Source organism: Piliocolobus tephrosceles, chromosome 1 (assembly GCF_002776525.5).
Source record: "Piliocolobus tephrosceles isolate RC106 chromosome 1, ASM277652v3, whole genome shotgun sequence".
Lineage (NCBI taxonomy): Eukaryota > Metazoa > Chordata > Mammalia > Primates > Cercopithecidae > Piliocolobus > Piliocolobus tephrosceles.
In genome coordinates, this window is record NC_045434.1 from 49,737,721 (window position 1) to 49,756,392 (window position 18,672).

Genomic DNA, 18,672 nt, shown 5'->3' on the forward strand with positions numbered 1-18,672 from the left:
CTCATATGAAACATTTACTCATTTAAGATGATTTTGTACCAAAATCTGGAAGATAGCAAGAGTCACAATACTTGAGAAGTTCCTGCATGTTAGTGTTAACTTTTGATCAAGTTATTTAGAATTCAAAAATAACATAATAGGCTCAATTGGCATAGAGATGTGTTTCATATGGCCTATACAGTATTTTAGGGTAAAAATGAATTCTTTGTCATCATCTTTAAAAATCAGAAAACATAAAAACTCATATTCTGGCTTCTCTTGAAAGTAATTTTTTTTTTATTTTGGCAACACGAAGTCGATACATGGCTACACCACTTGACACGGCACACTCTATTCAGTCACCACACCCTCGCAACTGTCTATTACATCACTGTGGTGGTGTTTTGTTTTTTTGTTTTTTGTTTTTTTTTTTTGAGACAGAGTCTCACTCTGTTGCCCGGGCTGAAGTACAGTGGCGTGATCTTGGCGCACTGCAACCTCTGCCTCCTGGGTTCAAGTGATTCTCCTGCCTCAGCCTCCTGAGTAGCTGGTATTACAGGCATGCGCCACCACAGCCAGCTAATTTTTTAATTTTTAGTAGAGATGGAGTTTCGCCATGTTGGGCAGTCTGTTCTCGAACCCCTGACCTCAGGTGATTCACACACCTTGACCTCCCAAAGTACTAGGATTACACGTGTGAGCCATGGCGCTCGGCCTCACTGTGCTGGTTTTATTTCCTTATTTTATTTGCCCTTCCCTCATAGACATTTTAATGTTGTACTCCAATCCCTGCTGTATTACAGAAGTGGTGAAACTAAGACCTAGAAAGACCACCATTCATTGGCAGAGTATAGGCTAGGACCTAGAACCCAGATTTTCTCACCCCTGATCCAAGGCTCTTTTCTCTTTCTTCTATTGGAAGAAATTGTGGAGGGAATCAACAAGTTACTGTTTTCTTCTTCTTCTTTTTTTCTTTGGACCAGTAATACTTCTCAGCTATTAAAACACAGTGTAAAAGAACCTACCTACCTGTCCACTTCTACTTATTTCTGCTGTTTGTAAATATACATATTTTATTCAAAAGCAAAGAGAGACAAATGAATATAATTAATATAAGATAATACAATATAATACAGTATTAATTGAGATACATCTGTACTCTTGTGAGTTCTGAGATTATGGACCTGAAACTTTCTAATGGTGGTGTCTTTGAAAAGAAAGAAAAGCCTCTGTAACAAAATTACTCAGGATACAGATTTTTTTATTCCAAAGTCTCATATTTAAATAGTAATAACCAAATAAGAAAATTAATTCACCCCATATGCTTAATTGTTATATCATGAAAAGCAGCATCCCAGTGTAAGGGCATTAACTCTTGTGTATCTAGTTATAGAATTCATTTTGAGGAAACATGTTCTATTTTTTTACTTGGTAATCCTGCATGCTTTTTCAATTCTTTATCTTGTTAAAGGACTTGCAATCGTGACCAAATATATTACAAAGGGCTGGAAAGAAGTTCATGAATTGTATAAAGAAAAAGCACTCTCTGTGGAGACTGAAAAATTGTTAAAGTATCTGGAGGCTGTAGAGAAAGTGAAGCGCACAAGAGATGAGCTAGAAGTCATTCATCTAATAGAAGAACATAGATTAGTTAGAGAACATCTTTTAACAAATCACTTAAAGTCGAAAGAGGTGAGTGAATTATATGTTACAGCATGTGATTAAACATGAGTAATTTACTGTAGGTGCTAAAAGGATAAACTTGGGGTAGCTATATATTTATACTTCTAAAAAGAAATTATTTAAAATATATCTTGAAATTAATGTCTATTTAAAACACCTACCATGATGTTCAACATGATGTAGGTGGCATTTGTGTTAGTTTCACTCCAGAAAATCTACTGCCTTGCTAATTAAAAAAAAAATCATCTATGCATTTCCTTCATAAAATATACTTCACTTCCTTTTTCTAGTAAAAAAACTTAGCTTATTTGATAAGCCTTTGACTTAGACATTTTCATTCTGAAAGTACTCTGAACCCCATATGAAAGCCTGAGACTATATTATGAATATTTATTGATACAGGTGTGTTATACTGATTTATTTTCCCTTAATTCCTGGTATTTCTACCTATGTTATTGCAATAGGTGTGGAAGGCTTTGTTACAAGAAATGCCTCTTACTGCATTACTAAGGAATCTAGGAAAGATGACTGCTAATTCAGTACTTGAACCAGGAAATTCAGAAGTATCTTTAGTATGTGAAAAACTGTGTAATGAAAAACTATTAAAAAAGGTAAGCATTATCAGTGTTCTTTGTTAGCTATTACTAACTGAAAAAGTGGCTCCTAAATTTTAGAAATGTAGTCAGTGCATTTTTAAGGTATTTCGAGATGTTCATTATACCAAATTGCATTATGGCTCTTAAGTGTAAGTTTAATACATTTTCATTTTTCTCTTTGCTGTATGAAATGTAGTTATTAGCTACAATAACACAAAAATCTAAGGAGTATACATAATCACTGTTTTTTGCTAAAATTTTCCTTATACTTTGTTTTGTTTCTAGGCTCGTATACATCCATTTCACATTTTGATCGCATTAGAAACTTATAAGACAGGTCATGGGCTGAGAGGAAAACTGAAGTGGCGCCCTGATGAAGAAATTTTGAAAGCATTGGATGCTGCTTTTTATAAAACATTTAAGGTAGTGATATGATTTTTGTTTTAAAACAAATGACTCAAGACTTAATATCTTTTGTAATAATACATTTTAAAGGTAGTATTAATAGTTTAATCATTTTTAAATTAGGTATTCATTTGTTTTTCTTTAGTTCATATGAGGTGGGTATATAATTAATATTGTGTAAGTTTGTGAGTAAAGTATTTCTCTTTACCTTTGGGTAGCAACTAATTATTCTAAGATCATTTTGGTAACTTAAGTTACTAACTGTATTAGTTTGTTCTTGCAGTGCTATAAAGAAGTACCTGAGACTGAGTAGTTTGTAAACAAGAGAGATTTAATTGGCTCATGGTTCCAAAGGTTTTATAGGAAGCACAGTGGCTACTGCCTTGCTTCTGAGGATGCCTTGGGAAACTTAAAATCATGGCAGAAGGGGAAGCAAACACGTCCTTCTTCACATGGTGGCAGGAAGAAGTGATGAGCAAAAGTAGGGGAAGCTCCTTCAGATCTCATCTGAACTCATTCACTATCACAAGGACAGTATAGGGGAAATCACCCCCATGATTCAGTTATCTCTACCTGATCCCACCCTTGAACACGTGGGGATTATGGGAACTACAATTCAAGATGAGATTTGGGTGGGGACACAGCCAAACCATATCAACAATCATGGCAGAAGGGGGGATATGGTGCTAAGCTATTAGACTGCCCCCAAGATCCAGTCGCCTCCCCCCAGGTCCCACCTTCAACACTGGGGATTACAGTGAACATAAGATTTGTGTGGAGACACAAATCCAACCCGTGTCACTAACTTTAGAAATTTGCCTTCCTATCAGGTCCTATGACTTGGTCCTCTGTTTTCCCCATTAATTGGTAGATACATCTCATCAGTCTTGATAAAAAATGAGGTTTTTAGTCATGGAAATCTCACATCAAAGACAGAAGCTAAAAAGTCTTGCTGTATAACAAAATACTAGCAACCAAATTCAGCAGCAAAATAAAAGGATTACATACCATAACCAAGTGATATTTATCCGTGGCATACAAGGATAGTACAACATATGACAGCCAATCAATGTAATACATCACATTAGTAGAATGAAGTGATAAAAACCACATGATCATCTTACTGATACAGAAAAAGCATTTCACAAATTTCAACATTCCTTCATGATAAAAAGAAAACCACTATATAAACCTGAAAGTAACACCCTCAACATGATAAAGGCCAGAGATTTAAAAAACAAAAATGTTTAAACCCCATAGCTAATGTCATAATGGTGAGTGATTGTAATGTTTTCCCCTAAAATCAAGAAAAAGACAAGGATGCCCAGTTTTTCCACTTTAATTCCACATAGTATTGGAAGTTCTAGTAATAAGGCAAGAAAATGAAATAATGAAAGACATCTCAATTGGAAATAAAGAAGTAAAATTATCCTCAGATGCCATGATCTCGTATTTAGAAAAAACGCTAAAGAATCCACCAAAAACTCTAAAGTTAAAAAATGAATTCAACAAAGTTACAGGGTATAAAACCAACACATAAAAAATCAGTTGTATTTCTATATACTAGCAATGAACAATCCAAAAAAAGAAATTAAGAAAATATTTCCATTTACAATATCATCAAAAAATAAAAGACAGGAATAAATTTAAGAAGCTGCAAGACTTATACACTGAGAACTGCAAAACACTGCTAAAAGAAATTAAGTCATGAATAAATAGAAATACATCTGTGTTTGCAGATTGGAAGACTTAATATTGTTAAGATGACAATACTATCCAAAGCAGCCAATCTACAGATTTAATGCAATCCCTTTCAAAATCTCAATGGCACATTTTACAGAAATAGAAAAACTCATTTTAAAATTCCTAAGACATTTTGAGTGACCCCAAATAGCCAAAACAATCTTTAAAAAAAGAACAAAGTCTGGAGGACTCTTCAGTAACTCTTTCAGTTACCACAAACCTGCAGTAATCGAAACAGTGTGGCACTGGCAAAAGAATAAACATATAGACCAATGAAATAGAGAGTCCAGAGTTAAAACCTTGCATATATGTTCAGTTGACTTTTTTTTTTTTTTTTTGAGAGAGAGTCTCACTGTGCCACCCAGTTTGAAGTGCAGTGGTGCAGTCGGCTCACTGCAACCTCTGCCTCCTGAGTTCAAGTGATTCTCATGCCTCAGCCTCCCAAGTAGCTGGGATTACAGGCATGCACCATCACACTCAGCTAATTTATTCCATTTTTAGTAGGGACAGGGTTTCACTGTGTTAGCCAGGCTCATCTTGAACTCCTTGCCTCAAGTGATCCACCCACCTTGGCCTCCCAAACTGCTAGGATTACAGGCGTGAGCCACTGCACCAGGATGTCAGTTGACTTTTGATGACGGTGCCAAGATGATTCACTGGGGAAAGGACAATCTTCAACAAATGGTGTTGGGAAAACTGCATATTCACATACAAAAGAATGAAGTTGGACCATTATCTTACACCAATACAAGAATTAGTTCAAAGTGGATCAGTGACCTAAATTTAAGAGCTAAAACTAGAAAACACCAAAAACATAGGCAGCAGAATAAAAAATAAATTGAACTTCATCAAACTTAAAAATTTTGTGTATTAAAGGATACTATTGAGAAAGCTAAAAGATAATCTACACAATGGGAGAAAATATTTGCAGACCCTATATCCGATAAGTGCCTAATATCCAGAATACTGAAAACTACAAATTCAGCAAAAGTACAAACAACCCAGTTTAAAAATGGGCAGAGTACTTGAATAGACATTTTTCTAATGATATACAAATGAGTAATAAGAATATGAAAAGGGCCAGGTGCCCTATAATCCCAGCACTTTGGGAGGCCGAGATGGGTTGATCACCTGAGGTCAGGAGTTCGAGACCAGCCTGGCCAACATGGTGACACCCCATGTCTACAAAAAAAAAAAAAAAAAAAAAATTAGCTGGATGTGGCGGCGGGCGCCGGTAATCCCAGCTACTCATGAGGTTGAGGCAGGAGAATCTCTTGAACCCAGGAGGCAGAGGTTGCAGTGAGCTGAGATTGTGCCATTGCACTCCAGCCTGGGCAACAAGAGCGAAACTCCGTCTCAAAAAAACACATGAAAAATACTCAACATCATTAACAATCAGAGAAATGCAAATCAAGATGACAGTGTGATACCACTTCACATCTAGTTGGATGGCTAATACCAAAAAAGCAGAAAACAAGAATTGGGGAAGATGTGGAGAAATTGGAACCATAGTGTATGGTGGGAATGTAAAATGGTGTAGCCCCTGTGGAAAACAATTTGGCAGTTCTCAAAAAGTTTAAATGTAGAATTACCATACCATCCAGCAATTCCATTTCTAGGTATATACCCAAAAGAATTGAAAACAGGTATTAAACAGATATTTGTTTACCAATATTCATAGTAGCATTATTCACAATAGCCAAGAGTTAAATGTATTCTTGTCTTTTATTCTTGATGCTATTGTGAACAAATATTTTCTTAATTTTCTTTTTTGAATTGTTCATTGCTAGTATATAGAAATACAACTGATTTTGATGAACAACCCAAATGTTCATCAGCAGATGGATAAGCAAAATGTGGTATATATAATGGAATATTATTCAGCCTTAGAAAAGAATTACATTTGATACATGCTACACCATGGATAAATCTTGAAAAGATTACAGTAAGTAAAATAAGCCAGACAAACAAGGACAAGTATTGTATGATTGCATTATATGAGGTATCTACAGTAGGCAAATTTATAGAGACAGAATGTGGAATAGAAGTTGTCAGGGGCTAGGGAGAGACATGGCACTGGGGAGTTATTACCTAATTGGTACAAGTTCCATTTGGGATGATGAAAAAGTTCTAGAAATAGATAGAGGTGATAGTTATACAACATTGTGAATGTGCTTAATGCCACTGAATTATACATCTAAAAATGGTTAAAAAGGTCAAATTTATGTTACATTTTACCACAATAAAAATTTCTTACTAAAAACTGATTTTACTTCAATGAGGAAAGATTTTAAAAATAGGATGGTAACTTATTTAACTAAATTTATTGAATAGGTTCTTACTTCGTTTGTTTTACCTGTAAAAGCTAAGCATTTTTATTATTACTTTTTAAATTTTCAATCATAGCTGCTCTGCCAGATGAGCATTTTTAAATAGTTGTCAATTGGTATATCAAAAATCTGAAGGCCTTTTATTATAGTCTTTTTAATGTAAGATGATAAGTAAATATGATTTAGAAATTTAATCTACTCATAATTTCTATTATGCTTTTAGTGATTGTTTTGTTTTCTCTGTAGACAGTTGAACCAACTGGAAAACGTTTCTTACTAGCTGTTGATGTCAGTGCTTCTATGAACCAAAGAGTTTTGGGTAGTATACTCAACGCTAGTACAGTTGCTGCAGCAATGTGCATGGTGAGAACACCTAAGACAATTTTGCCACTCTAAAAACATGTTTACTGTAGAACAAAACTATAAGTTAAATAGTGATTAAGAATTACGTTTTCACTTTCTTCTGTCCTTTCAGCTTGTCACATTTTTTATTTTATATTTAAAGATAATGGTGTAAAGCCAAAGTGTTAAGTGTGTTGAAAAAGTATGTCTAGAGAACAAGCAGAATAGAAATTTTAATTTTTACAACAAAAGATTAAATATTAATGGATTTTTTAGGAAGTAGATAATGCTTAGATAAAATGAAAAAAAGACAAAAATTTTTTTTAATTTATTTTAAAAATAATGCTTAAATTATTTAATGATATGAAACTTAAAAGATCTGGGAACTAATAGAGTGTCTAGGAGACTTTAGTTCTATCTTGACTGTCAGTGAATAACAAACAGATGAATAGTAGGCAAACTTTTTAGCTTCTTTACTGGGGCTTTATTTCTTACCTAATAAAATGAGAAGAATATTTACTGTATTTGCTTCAAAGGATAGTCATGACAGCCAGTTTTTTTGTGAAAGTACTTTGAAAGCTGTACTACGGTTACTGTATAGTTCTAAAACACACTAATAAAAAGTTAAGAAATAAACATCAGTGTTTCTTTTAAACATGAAGTTGGATAAAATTCAAAATACTGTTATTTCCCGCCAAATTTGCTGAAAATTACTGCCATTGAATTTTTCAGGTTGTCACAAGAACAGAAAAAGATTCTTACGTAGTTGCTTTTTCTGATGAAATGGTACCATGTCCAGTGACTACAGATATGACCTTACAACAGGTTTTAATGGCTATGAGTCAGGTAAGAAACTGTGTTTTTTAAGTTTACTTAGTTAAGTTTACATCACATGTAGAATGATTTTATATTGATGCCATGTATTAATCTGTGAGAACAAAAATTTTTTTTGTCTTAAATTTCTCATGACAAGTACAAAAACCGAAAATATATATGCAGGCTTTGGGAAGGCTGTATATATTGGTGCTAAACAAAATGAGACTGCAAAAACTAGTATTATAAGGACTTATTTACTTATTTATTCATGCTTTTGTTCTGAATTAGATCCCAGCAGGTGGGACTGATTGCTCTCTTCCAATGATCTGGGCTCAGAAGACAAACACACCTGCTGATGTCTTCATTGTATTCACTGATAATGAGACCTTTGCTGGAGGTGTCCATCCTGCTGTTGCTCTGAGGGAGTATCGAAAGGTAAAACAAATTCTAATATGGTTCCTCACCCAAAAAATATTTTAATACTTGATTTTTTTTTTTTTTTTTTTTTGAGACAGGACCTCATTCTGTTGCCCAGGCTGGAGTGCAGTGGCTCAGTCATAGCTCACTGCAACCTCAACCTCCCAAGCTTAAGTTATTGTCCCACCACAGCCTCCCAAGTAGCTGGGACTACAGGAGCGTGCCACCACGCCTACGTAATTTTTTGTGGGGATGGGGTTTCACCATGTTGCCCAGGCTAGTCTCAAACTCCTAGGCTCAAGTGATTCTCCAGCCTTGGCTTCCCAGAGTGCTGGGATTACAGCCACCACACTGGCCATTCTTGAGTCTTATTCACTTAAGGTTTTCAAAAAATGTTACTACAAGTAGTTCTGTATCTTATATAGGAGACAATGTCCGTTATAGACTCAGCAGTACTTAAAATAAGAAAAAGTATTGGTTACACATATATAATTTAACCAGTTTCTATTGCTAAACATTACCAAGAATATCCTTTGCAAACAGTATTTTTGGTAATAATCAGAATATTTGTTTTACCTTAGCTGTAAGTTTTTTTTTTTTTAATAATTCAGTGTGCTCCTTGAAAAATTGAAAGTATTAGTGAGTTTTCCAAAAGGATTACATAAAATTAAAGCTGTAATCTATGCTCTACGTTTTATGGACATATCTGTGTTCTAATCAGTATACTCCCGTTGAGCTTTCTGAAATGACATAAATCGTCACTCTCCAGTATGTGTTGCCACTAGTCACATGGGACTTTTGAGCACTTAAAATATGGCTGGTGTGACTAGTAGAAATAGAACTTGTTGATGAAGAGTAGTGGTTCTCAAAGTGTGGTTTCCCTACCACCAGTCTATGGCTGGTGTGACTAGTAGAAATAGAACTTGTTGATGAAGAGTAGTGGTTCTCAAAGTGTGGTTTCCCTACCAGCAGTCTTAGCCTCACCTGCGACCTTAATAGAAATGCAAATTCCTGAGGTCCAACAGAGATCTGCTGAATCAGAAACTCTGACATTGGGACTGTGTTTTAACAAGCCCTCTGGAGCATTCTGATGCAGGCTTAAGTTTGAAAGCTACAGGTGAGGGAATAGAATTTTTTTTTTTTTTTTGAAGAAATGGGATCTCCATCACTGGAGTACAATGGTGCTATCACAGCTTACTGTAACTTGAAATCCTGGCCTCCAAAAGCACTGAGATTACAGCCATGAGGGGCACTGCCCAACCAGGATAGAATGTAAAGACTGTTTGGTTGTGAGTCCCGAGTCTTTCTCTTACTCTGTGTGGACCTGAGCAAATTATTACTGATCTACATCATAGTAAGTTATAGTCCTTACCTCTTACATTTGTTTTAACAATTACATTAGATGTATTATTTAAAGAGTTCATTGTAGTTTCTCACGTGTATACATTTCAGCAATTGTAGGTTTTTCTCAAAAACTCAATTATTTTAATCTTACATGTAGCTGTAGAGGACAAGTTATTACATGGAACATGTATATATCGCACATATCAGTCATCAGCCAAAAGTTGATCATCCCAGAGAGCTATGTCCTTATATTTATATATACTCATACACACTGCCCCAGCATTTGATATGTTGATAAAAATATCCGGCACCCTTAATACCCTGACAGGTTTCGTAAGTACAAAGTGCCTAGGCTGCTCAATAATGTATGCTGCAGCCCATAGAACGAGTAAAGTAATTGATGAGAGAAGTAGAAATTTCAGGCAGATTCTAATATAATTTTATTGTCCATCCTTCTAAAATTCCCATATTCTAGCCTTAAAAGATTGACTCCCCCCTCCAAAAAAAATGGACTTTGTAATTAAAAAGCTCTGGTAGAGAAATGTTAAAGTGATTTAATTTTGGAGGTATTTTGTGTTTCCTTACATACATGTTTCTAATACGTATTTTGGTCTTTTTCTACAGAAAATGGATATTCCAGCTAAACTGATTGTTTGTGGAATGACATCAAATGGTTTTACCATTGCAGACCCAGATGATAGAGGCATGTTGGATATGTGTGGCTTTGATACTGGAGCTTTGGATGTAATTCGAAATTTCACATTAGATATGATTTAACCGTAAGCAGCAGCACAATCCAGAGATCCATTGCCATCAGTGATCTCACTAAAAATATACAGCTACTTCCCAGCTAATCCCCACCCAATGAATGATGATAGTGTAGTATGTGCATAATGGAAAGTTACCTTACCGGAAAAAAAAAAAAAAAAAAAGAAGGAAAAATAAGATGGGCCCAAAGGTCTGTCTACTAAACTAGCTCTTGGGGAAATAGCTTCAGGATACTGTAGTTTCCTCTATCTGATAGAGAACTTTTTGTTAATAGACACTGTAAAATAGTTTTGCTTTGTTGAATAATACATGTGTATTTAAAAGAGGTAAGAGCAAAAAGTGTAATTCCACATCATGTCACTTGAGAAGTGCTTAACGTTTTCTTAAACGTTTCCATTGGGAAAGGACAGCTTTGATAATGTCCAAATACTCTGAAATGCACTAGACCATGTAACTGTGATGGAATATGAAACTTATCTGTAAACTTTTATACCAAGGGGGTAAAAAAAAAAAAAGACATTTTATTAAATTATGAATGAGTTTTACAAATTCCTGTCAGAGTTTTACTAAGATCACACAAATAACAGCTTTCTTATTCAGTGAAAAAAATATTTTATTTCTGATGTTTTATTTGGACTTGTAGAACATGTTACCATTAATCAGAAACATCATGGCAACCCCTAGGAATAGACTAAGTTTGTGTTGGCTGAGGAATTCTGTTTGGTTTGCTTTTTTTTTTTTGCTTTGTTATATTTTATTGCCACAAGGGGTGTGACTTGATAATGATTTCCTCTGAATTATAATAACATAGCCAGATGTAGTCTCACACTTTTTCATACTCTTAAGTGAAAATAACATAAAATGTTTCAAGCGCTTAACTCCCCCTCATTCACAAAGTATAACAATTAAAATCTCAGCTATAACCAGTTTAGCTTTTTGCTTACTTTCAAAATAAAAATTTTTACTTTTAACTATTTTTTTAGTCAATATTTTTAAATTGTATACAGGTCAATGGCCTGTCTCTTTGTCCATTATTCATTTCATGGCAAAATACTCTTCTTTGAAAGTATAAATAAATAATAAAGCAATCTAGGTCCTTCAGGTTTGAAAGGCAATTTTTGAGTAGCATATTACCAGCTAGCCAATCACTAGGAATTTTTTTCAATATTATTTGTATGTATGAAACTTTTCATTACACTAAAGTGCATTATTTTCTTAAGCAAGTATCCTTCATTGTGAGGTTTAGCATTAAAACAATCTGTTGAAATGCCGTTATCTTTGCTCATAATTCTATTATAGTCATCTAAGGTAGCTTACACATAAAACCTGTTTGCATATCTGTTGTTCTCTAAATATTAAAATGAAGATTTACTGAGGGTTTGTAAGATCTTTCTCACTGTTATGTGAAAAGTCAAACTGTAGTTAATGTATATTATAGCCTTTTAGGTGCTTGGGGGTCAGAGGTTTTATGTTTTTTGGGAAAGGGGGACTTTAGTAGTCTGAGGATTTCTGTACATATTTTCTTCTGTTTTATGTGAAATTTGGGCTCTAGGAATAAGAAAATGTCCTTTTCAAATTTATTTGACATATTAATGCTGGTTGTGATACGAACCCATTCCTTCAAGGCAACTGGTATCAGTTTTTAAGTGTAATTTACCTGAGATATTTTTGTTCGGCAAAGCTCATCATAGCACCCCCACCCCCACTTCAGATATGCATTGCTTCTGATGTTCACATCTTTAACCCTGTCAAGCATTGAACTGAATATATTAGCTACTTTTGACACATTAAAATATTATGTTCAGATTGAATTTAAAGTTTAAAGAAACTAATAGAATTACGTAATAGTGAATTATTTAAGTAAACCCAAGATCTTTAAAATTGTAACATGATCATTTTATTCCTAATAGAAATGTTAAATAGAATATAGTAGAAAAATGCATTACCTTCAGTTGTGTACTATTTCCATAATACTTTTAGACAGATATATCTATGAGTTAATATTAAATCCATCAAGGATACAAGATTGGATGGATATGACCTTTCTGAAGTATTTAGGTAGGTCTAATTAAATGGACTAGGGTAACATTTAAGAAAGAAAGGATAAGTAGGAGAAGCTACCACAGAAGGTAACTTTTCAAATCATGGCACATTAGAGCTGGAAGAAACCTTAGAAACCTAAAAGCTAATTTTTAAATTTTTGTTAGAGAGCTGAAGTCCAAGACAAGAGTGTGATTTTGAAGTACTATGACCTAGAAATCTTGGTCTCTTCATTCCTGTGCCAGAATTTATTTCCCCACAACATGGGAACACATGGTCTCAGAAGAGTAGAGGATAAAATAAAATTATTTAAGACTTTTACCTTATTGGGTTATTAGGAAATAATATATATACATGATTGCTTTAGGAGTAGAGAAACAGAGTGGGAACATGTATAATTTTGTAATTCATAGGAATCCTCAAGCACAATTAACCTGTGTTGCTATATATATCCACATACATAGAGAAAAAACAAAAAGTTTACCTCATTATAAATAAAATGTACTGAAGTGATAAGTTTTTTATTTCCTGAGTTACTTTTAGGATTACTGTTAAATTAATATTTGGGAAAATACTGCTTTTAAAAACAATCCTACAAGAATAAACAAACTTTATTTCCTAGGTAATATGTAAATAGTTCCAGGATATAGTTGTAATTAGTAAAACAAAAACTAATCTTATAATCCCACCCTTTATTAAAGTTCTTGGAAATTCCATTTATTAATACTTATATTATTAGTAACCTATTTTATGAGAGTGTTAGTGAAGCAACATGCTAGTGAGTGGAATTTAGTGTTACCCTTTGGAACCTCCTTTGCTTTATCTAACTTACTGTGTGACTGTAGACAACCAATTTAACCTAAGTGATTTGATTTTTTTATCCTTAAAAAGTAACATATCTGTGCTTGGATCATAGAAAAATCAGTGATTTAATATTTGTATAAAAATTGAAACTGGGCAGAGGGCTTGCAATACAAGTTAGAATTCTTTTTTTTGTTAAAAACATCCTTGTTAATAGGGTATGTATTTTGAAAGATAAAATGTTTTAGAAAAATAGCCTGCTCAACAGGCCTAACAGTGTTTTAAAACATTCCTGTTCAGAGTGGAAAAATTTAGAAGAAAAATTTTCACAGCTAAAGTATTACCCAAAAAGTCACTGCTCTCTACTGAAGAGGGAGAAAAAATATATTCCAACTCTAAGATCTTCTTGGATAGACCTAGTAAAACAAGCTTATACTCTTAAGTGAGGAAATGGTGTTAACAAAGGTTTTTTTTTTTTTTTTTTTTTTTTGAGACAGGCTATCCCTCTGTCACCCAGGCTGGAATGGCATGATCACGGCTCACTGCACCCTTGACCTCCCAAGCTCAAGTGATCCTCCCAAGTAGCCAGGAACACAGGCATGCACTGCACTACCATGCCAGCCTTTTTTTTTTTTTTTTTTTTTTTTTTAATTCTTGTAGAGACAAGGTCTCACTATGTTGCCCAGGCTGGTGTCGAACTCCTGGGCTCAAGGGGTCTTCCTGCCTTGGCCTCCCAAAGTGCTGGGATTAGAGGCATGAGCCACTGCACCCAGCCAACATTCTCTTAATCTTTTAAAGTAACCAGTAAATCTACAAATAGTAAAGTACTGTTTTCATCAGGGATTTTTTTTTTTTTTCTTATTTTTTAGATTTTACAGAAACAATGTGAAATTGTTTTGGAAAGATAAGGTAGAATTCTTGAATAAATTTGAACGTCTCACAGTTAAGTGAGAAACACCTTTAAAAGCACAGTAAAGCTACACCTGAACAATAACTAAAGGCTAATCATTGTAATGTTTTGTTGGACTTACTTTAACTTGACCTATTGTAGCCACAAATAACAAATTTCTTGGTAACTGATGCTATTACAGTGGGTAATCAAAAATGAAAAATTCTAGTCTTATATACTAGTTTTGGGGTGTTAAGGCACTATCCCCTCTGGAGAAGTGTCCTACAGCATCAATGTAAACATGCACAGGAAAGAATTTGAAAAAAAATGACATGTTAATCGATGAAATTAGTTGTATTTACTGTTTGGATTTTACTTAGTGTTTCCTTGATGTCTGTTTCTTCATCTCTTATTTGTTGGAAGATGACTTCTCTACCTCTTTTTTTTCTTTTAAAATTCCTTTCTTACATTTCTGTCCCCTTTTTCTAGTCGTTCTCTATCTGGATAATAAAATGAATGACAGGAAAGTCACCCACATATAGTTTGGGATGAGCCATTTGCAGATTGCTTTTTGTTTCATACAAGTATAAGATTGTATTTTCTTTTTCGACTTAGTACTAGGCAGGCTTCTTGGAACAATCAGTAGATTGATACAGTCTCTCCCCAAATCAAATTATATTGTATATCTTTTATATTAGATGTTTGCAGAAATTCTGTGGCCTTTAAGATCAGTTATTCAGCCTTTGTAATTATGTTATCTAGCTATGTTGGTAAGTGCTTACTATATAAGCACTCTTTGAAAAATAATTAACTGATTACTCTTTCAGAAAACAGCAGGTGTCTCAATGATTTTATTTCCATAATTATAAAGACCATTGTCAAAATCTTTGGTTTACTAAGTATTTCACTGAGCATATATAGAGATACATTGCTTGTGGCATAAAAAGTCTTGTAAATAACTTATTCACATTTGGCTTTTTTTTAGTTCATACATTTTTTATTTGCTTTTTTGAAAATTATGAAGTTAAAATTTAATTCTAAGGTAGTATTTTTCATGTATAAAACTAATAATGCAGTTTAGCATACTGTTTGAATAAAATTATAATAAATGGCACAATTCCTTAAACCCTGAAAATACCAAGTTATATTGGAAAGTAGTAGAAACAAACAAACTAGTGGAGAACATCTTAGAAAATTCTATTGTGGAAATAAAGATGATTATTTTCAGTCAGAATGAATTTATATATACAACAAAAATACACAAAAGCTAATTTTCTCATCCTAAAAAGATTTTTCCCTTTGCTTCTATTTTATTTAGCCCTGCCACGCACCACATTAATTTTATGAACATAAATGATATTTAACTTTTCTTTTTTGAGAGACAGTCTCACTTCGTCACCAGGCTGGATGGAGCGCAGTGGTGCGATCTCAGCTCACTGCAACCTCCACTTCCTGGGTTCAAGCAATTCTGCCTCAGCCCCTCAGGTAGTTGGGATTACAGGCGCGCACCACCATGCCCAGCTAGCTTTTGTATTTTTAGTAGAGACAGGGTTTCACCATGTTGGTCAGGCTGGTCTCAATCTTGTGACCTCGTGATCTGTCCGCCTCAGCCTCCCAAAGTGCTGGGATTACAGGCGTGAACAGGTGTGAGCCACCGCACCTGGCCACCTTTTCATTTTAAATTGTTTAAATTTATGCACTGTTAGACATCGGAATCTATGCTTGAACAAAGGAAATAGTAAATTAGCTACATGTCTGCTGGTTTCACTCGGATATGGATATGGATATGTGGATAAAGATAGTGAATGAAATTAAAACCTTGGTATTTTAAATATTACCAGATATAATTGATGGAATGTTATATCAACAAACATTGAAACTTGGCTTTATTTGTAACGTAAACTATATAGAATCCATACATAGCCGAATTAGATTTAAAATATACAATTAATGAATGGTACTCAAAGTGTTTTTGTTGCACTGTTACTCTGAATATGGACTCTCTATATTTGGTATGGCGTGACTAGGCATAACTTTTGTATTTTAGTTGTATGTTTTTCCTTTTATTGCCAGCTTCTGATAATGAAATTTTCCAAAGGGATGAGATATAAGAATCATCTTTTATAAAAACCAGTGGGGAGTTGGGTATTACAATCTAGTTCTAAACTGTCCATTTGCTTTATAAAAAGGCTTTGATTTCTATAACTGACCATCTGATGAATATTTAAATTACACAGAATAATGTCTGCATAGAATAAACTTAAGTATTCAAGAGCCTTAAAGTGAAAAAATGAACCTTTTGACTGCCTTAAAATATGACTTGCGCTGTAATTCAGGCATACTAGTTACTTTCCTTGGGATCTGTTTAATGCCTTAATAGTGTTCTAATGTTTCTGAAGTACAGAACTCAAAGGGTCTTTTAGAGCTTTTAATTTTACATAGTGAATGAAAATTTAAGTATTAAGTTTTAAAACCTGATTGTACATTAGTAATTTAAACATCCAATAACTGGAAAATCTAGGTACATTGATGTGTTATATACATGACTGTTAACATCAGTAATATTTTTTGGTAGTTTAAAGTTTTTTATTGTTTTATATAACAAGTTATCCAACAAGTTGGACTTTATAACATGATATCCTACGACCAAGTTGCATATTTAACACTGAATGAAAATGCAGTTGTACAGTTCCAAAAATAATTAATTTTTTAAGGGAATTTTTCAAGACAAAAGGGAAATATTTTGTTTCAAACCTAGAAGCAAATTCATTCCAAGAACTGAATATAGTAGTAAAACATAAAGACTATTGCAATAAAAAGTTTCCAGGCCAGTGACTTGTTTAATTACATTCACATTTTTACATTCACTTTGCCTTTCAAAGCAGGAGTATTTTATAAAACTGAAAGAATACTTTAAATTGTCAAGCTGGTGCTTAACGGTATATGTAAAATGTAAGTTTATTTCATTTCCAAGGAAAGGACCCTGAAGGGAGGGGACAGGGAGCTTCCTAAGTCTGTTGATAAACTAACTGATGCTTTGTCAAGTCTTCCAAGTTTTCACTGTAAATAATACACCTAACAATGTAATTTTGCTGTTTTCTAATAGGGAATGAATGAATATATTAATGTATTACATTTGTTTCATGATAAAACAGTTTTCACCAATACTGTGAAATCCTTTCTCTCCTTTCTAGCCTTGCAAAATACCCTACTAAATAAATCATTTTAGACATGGAGTGCAGGTGGACACTGTGTGAACTGTTGCTGGTCAGTTATCGTAGAAATTGATAGATGTACCAAATAAACTCTATGCACATTAAATAAGTGTCTTTCTATTTCTTTCAAGATATGAATTTTAAGGTTATAATATGCCTTATAAAACCTAAAGCCTTTAGTAATCTTTTGTATTTGAACAAGGTAAAATTTAAGTTTTGATAATTAACGTTGACCTTTTAATGTATCTAATTTTATGTAAGTATTAAAGTATATGAAGTTAAAGATTCTTTACCCATGGAATTCAATTATAACAAAATGATTAGATTTAATGAAAACAAATTATTTAAAGTTTTAAAGTAGGATTCTTTTGTGAAAAAATCTACTCAAATTGCCTTTGGCAAAAGTTATCATCCAAGTCAACTATGCAAATAAAAACATTGTTTCAGTGCCAATTTGCAGAAATTTTTCTCTCAATTCCCATAAAAATTTTCTGAAAAGTTCTAAGATCTAACTGTAGGTAACTGAAAGCAAGTTACCTCAGAATATACTCACCAAAACTTCAAAAAATTTGGTTGATTTTACAGAAATCTACTTATAAAAGATGAAGTCAACAGTTGTATGAGAAGGATCACAAATTATATTTATAGATACCAGATTTAATAAATTTCAACAGTATTAAACCTTATCAAGAAAACTTGACTTTAAAAGATGTTCAAATGGTAATTTTTAATTAGTAAACAGTAAAATCCAGGTACAGAAGATCGCTTTTTTCTTCAAAAGCTTTTCAATTACAGATATTTTGGCAATTAAAATGTAAATTGATTATCTAGTGATAAAGTGAAAAGTGGCCTAGTTTTTTATATTAATGAAGTCCAGTAAACAGCTCGTATTTCAGATCTTAAAGGACCGGGCATTGTGGCTTACACCTGTAATCATAGCACTTTAGGAGGCCAAGGCAGGAGGACTGCTTGAGCCCAGGAGTTCAAAACTGTAAATAAAGTTATAAATATGGGGATCTTGCTGGGCAACACAGTAAGACCCCCATATTTACAAAAAGCTAAAAAGAATTAGTTGAGCATGGTGGCATGTGCCCGTAACCCTAGCTATTCAGAAGGCTACGGTAGGAGGATCACTTCAGCCCAGGAGTTTGAGACTGCAGTGAGCCATGACAGAGTCACTTCACTCCATCCTGGGCTACAGAGGTAGACCCTGTATCAAAAAATGTAAATAAAAAATATAAAAATGAGGACTGAGGAAAAAAGTTAGAAGTTAGTCACCATTCTCTTTTATCCAGCTGTAAGGT

The 18,672-nt window shown here is 33.7% G+C and overlaps 2 protein-coding genes across 3 annotated transcripts in view; one reads left to right on the forward strand and one right to left on the reverse strand.

The window, feature by feature from the left end:
- RO60 (Ro60, Y RNA binding protein) overlaps positions 1-17,474 on the forward strand; it is a 30,281-nt gene extending 12,807 nt beyond the window's left edge. Inside the window, exons 4-10 of one of the 2 annotated variants that reach the window (XM_031935709.1) lie at positions 1,451-1,671; positions 2,127-2,273; positions 2,544-2,681; positions 6,983-7,099; positions 7,811-7,924; positions 8,183-8,329; positions 10,280-10,615. In XM_031935709.1, coding sequence (XP_031791569.1) covers positions 1,451-1,671; positions 2,127-2,273; positions 2,544-2,681; positions 6,983-7,099; positions 7,811-7,924; positions 8,183-8,329; positions 10,280-10,432 — 1,037 coding nt within the window. In that variant the 3' untranslated portion in view covers positions 10,433-10,615. Of the gene's footprint in view, positions 1-1,450; positions 1,672-2,126; positions 2,274-2,543; positions 2,682-6,982; positions 7,100-7,810; positions 7,925-8,182; positions 8,330-10,279 lie in introns of both variants that reach the window. The other variant, XM_023203409.3, reaches the window with a different exon arrangement.
- The window catches only part of GLRX2 (glutaredoxin 2), a 45,260-nt gene that overhangs the window by 8,473 nt on the left and 18,115 nt on the right, over positions 1-18,672 (reverse strand). The window lies entirely within an intron of this gene.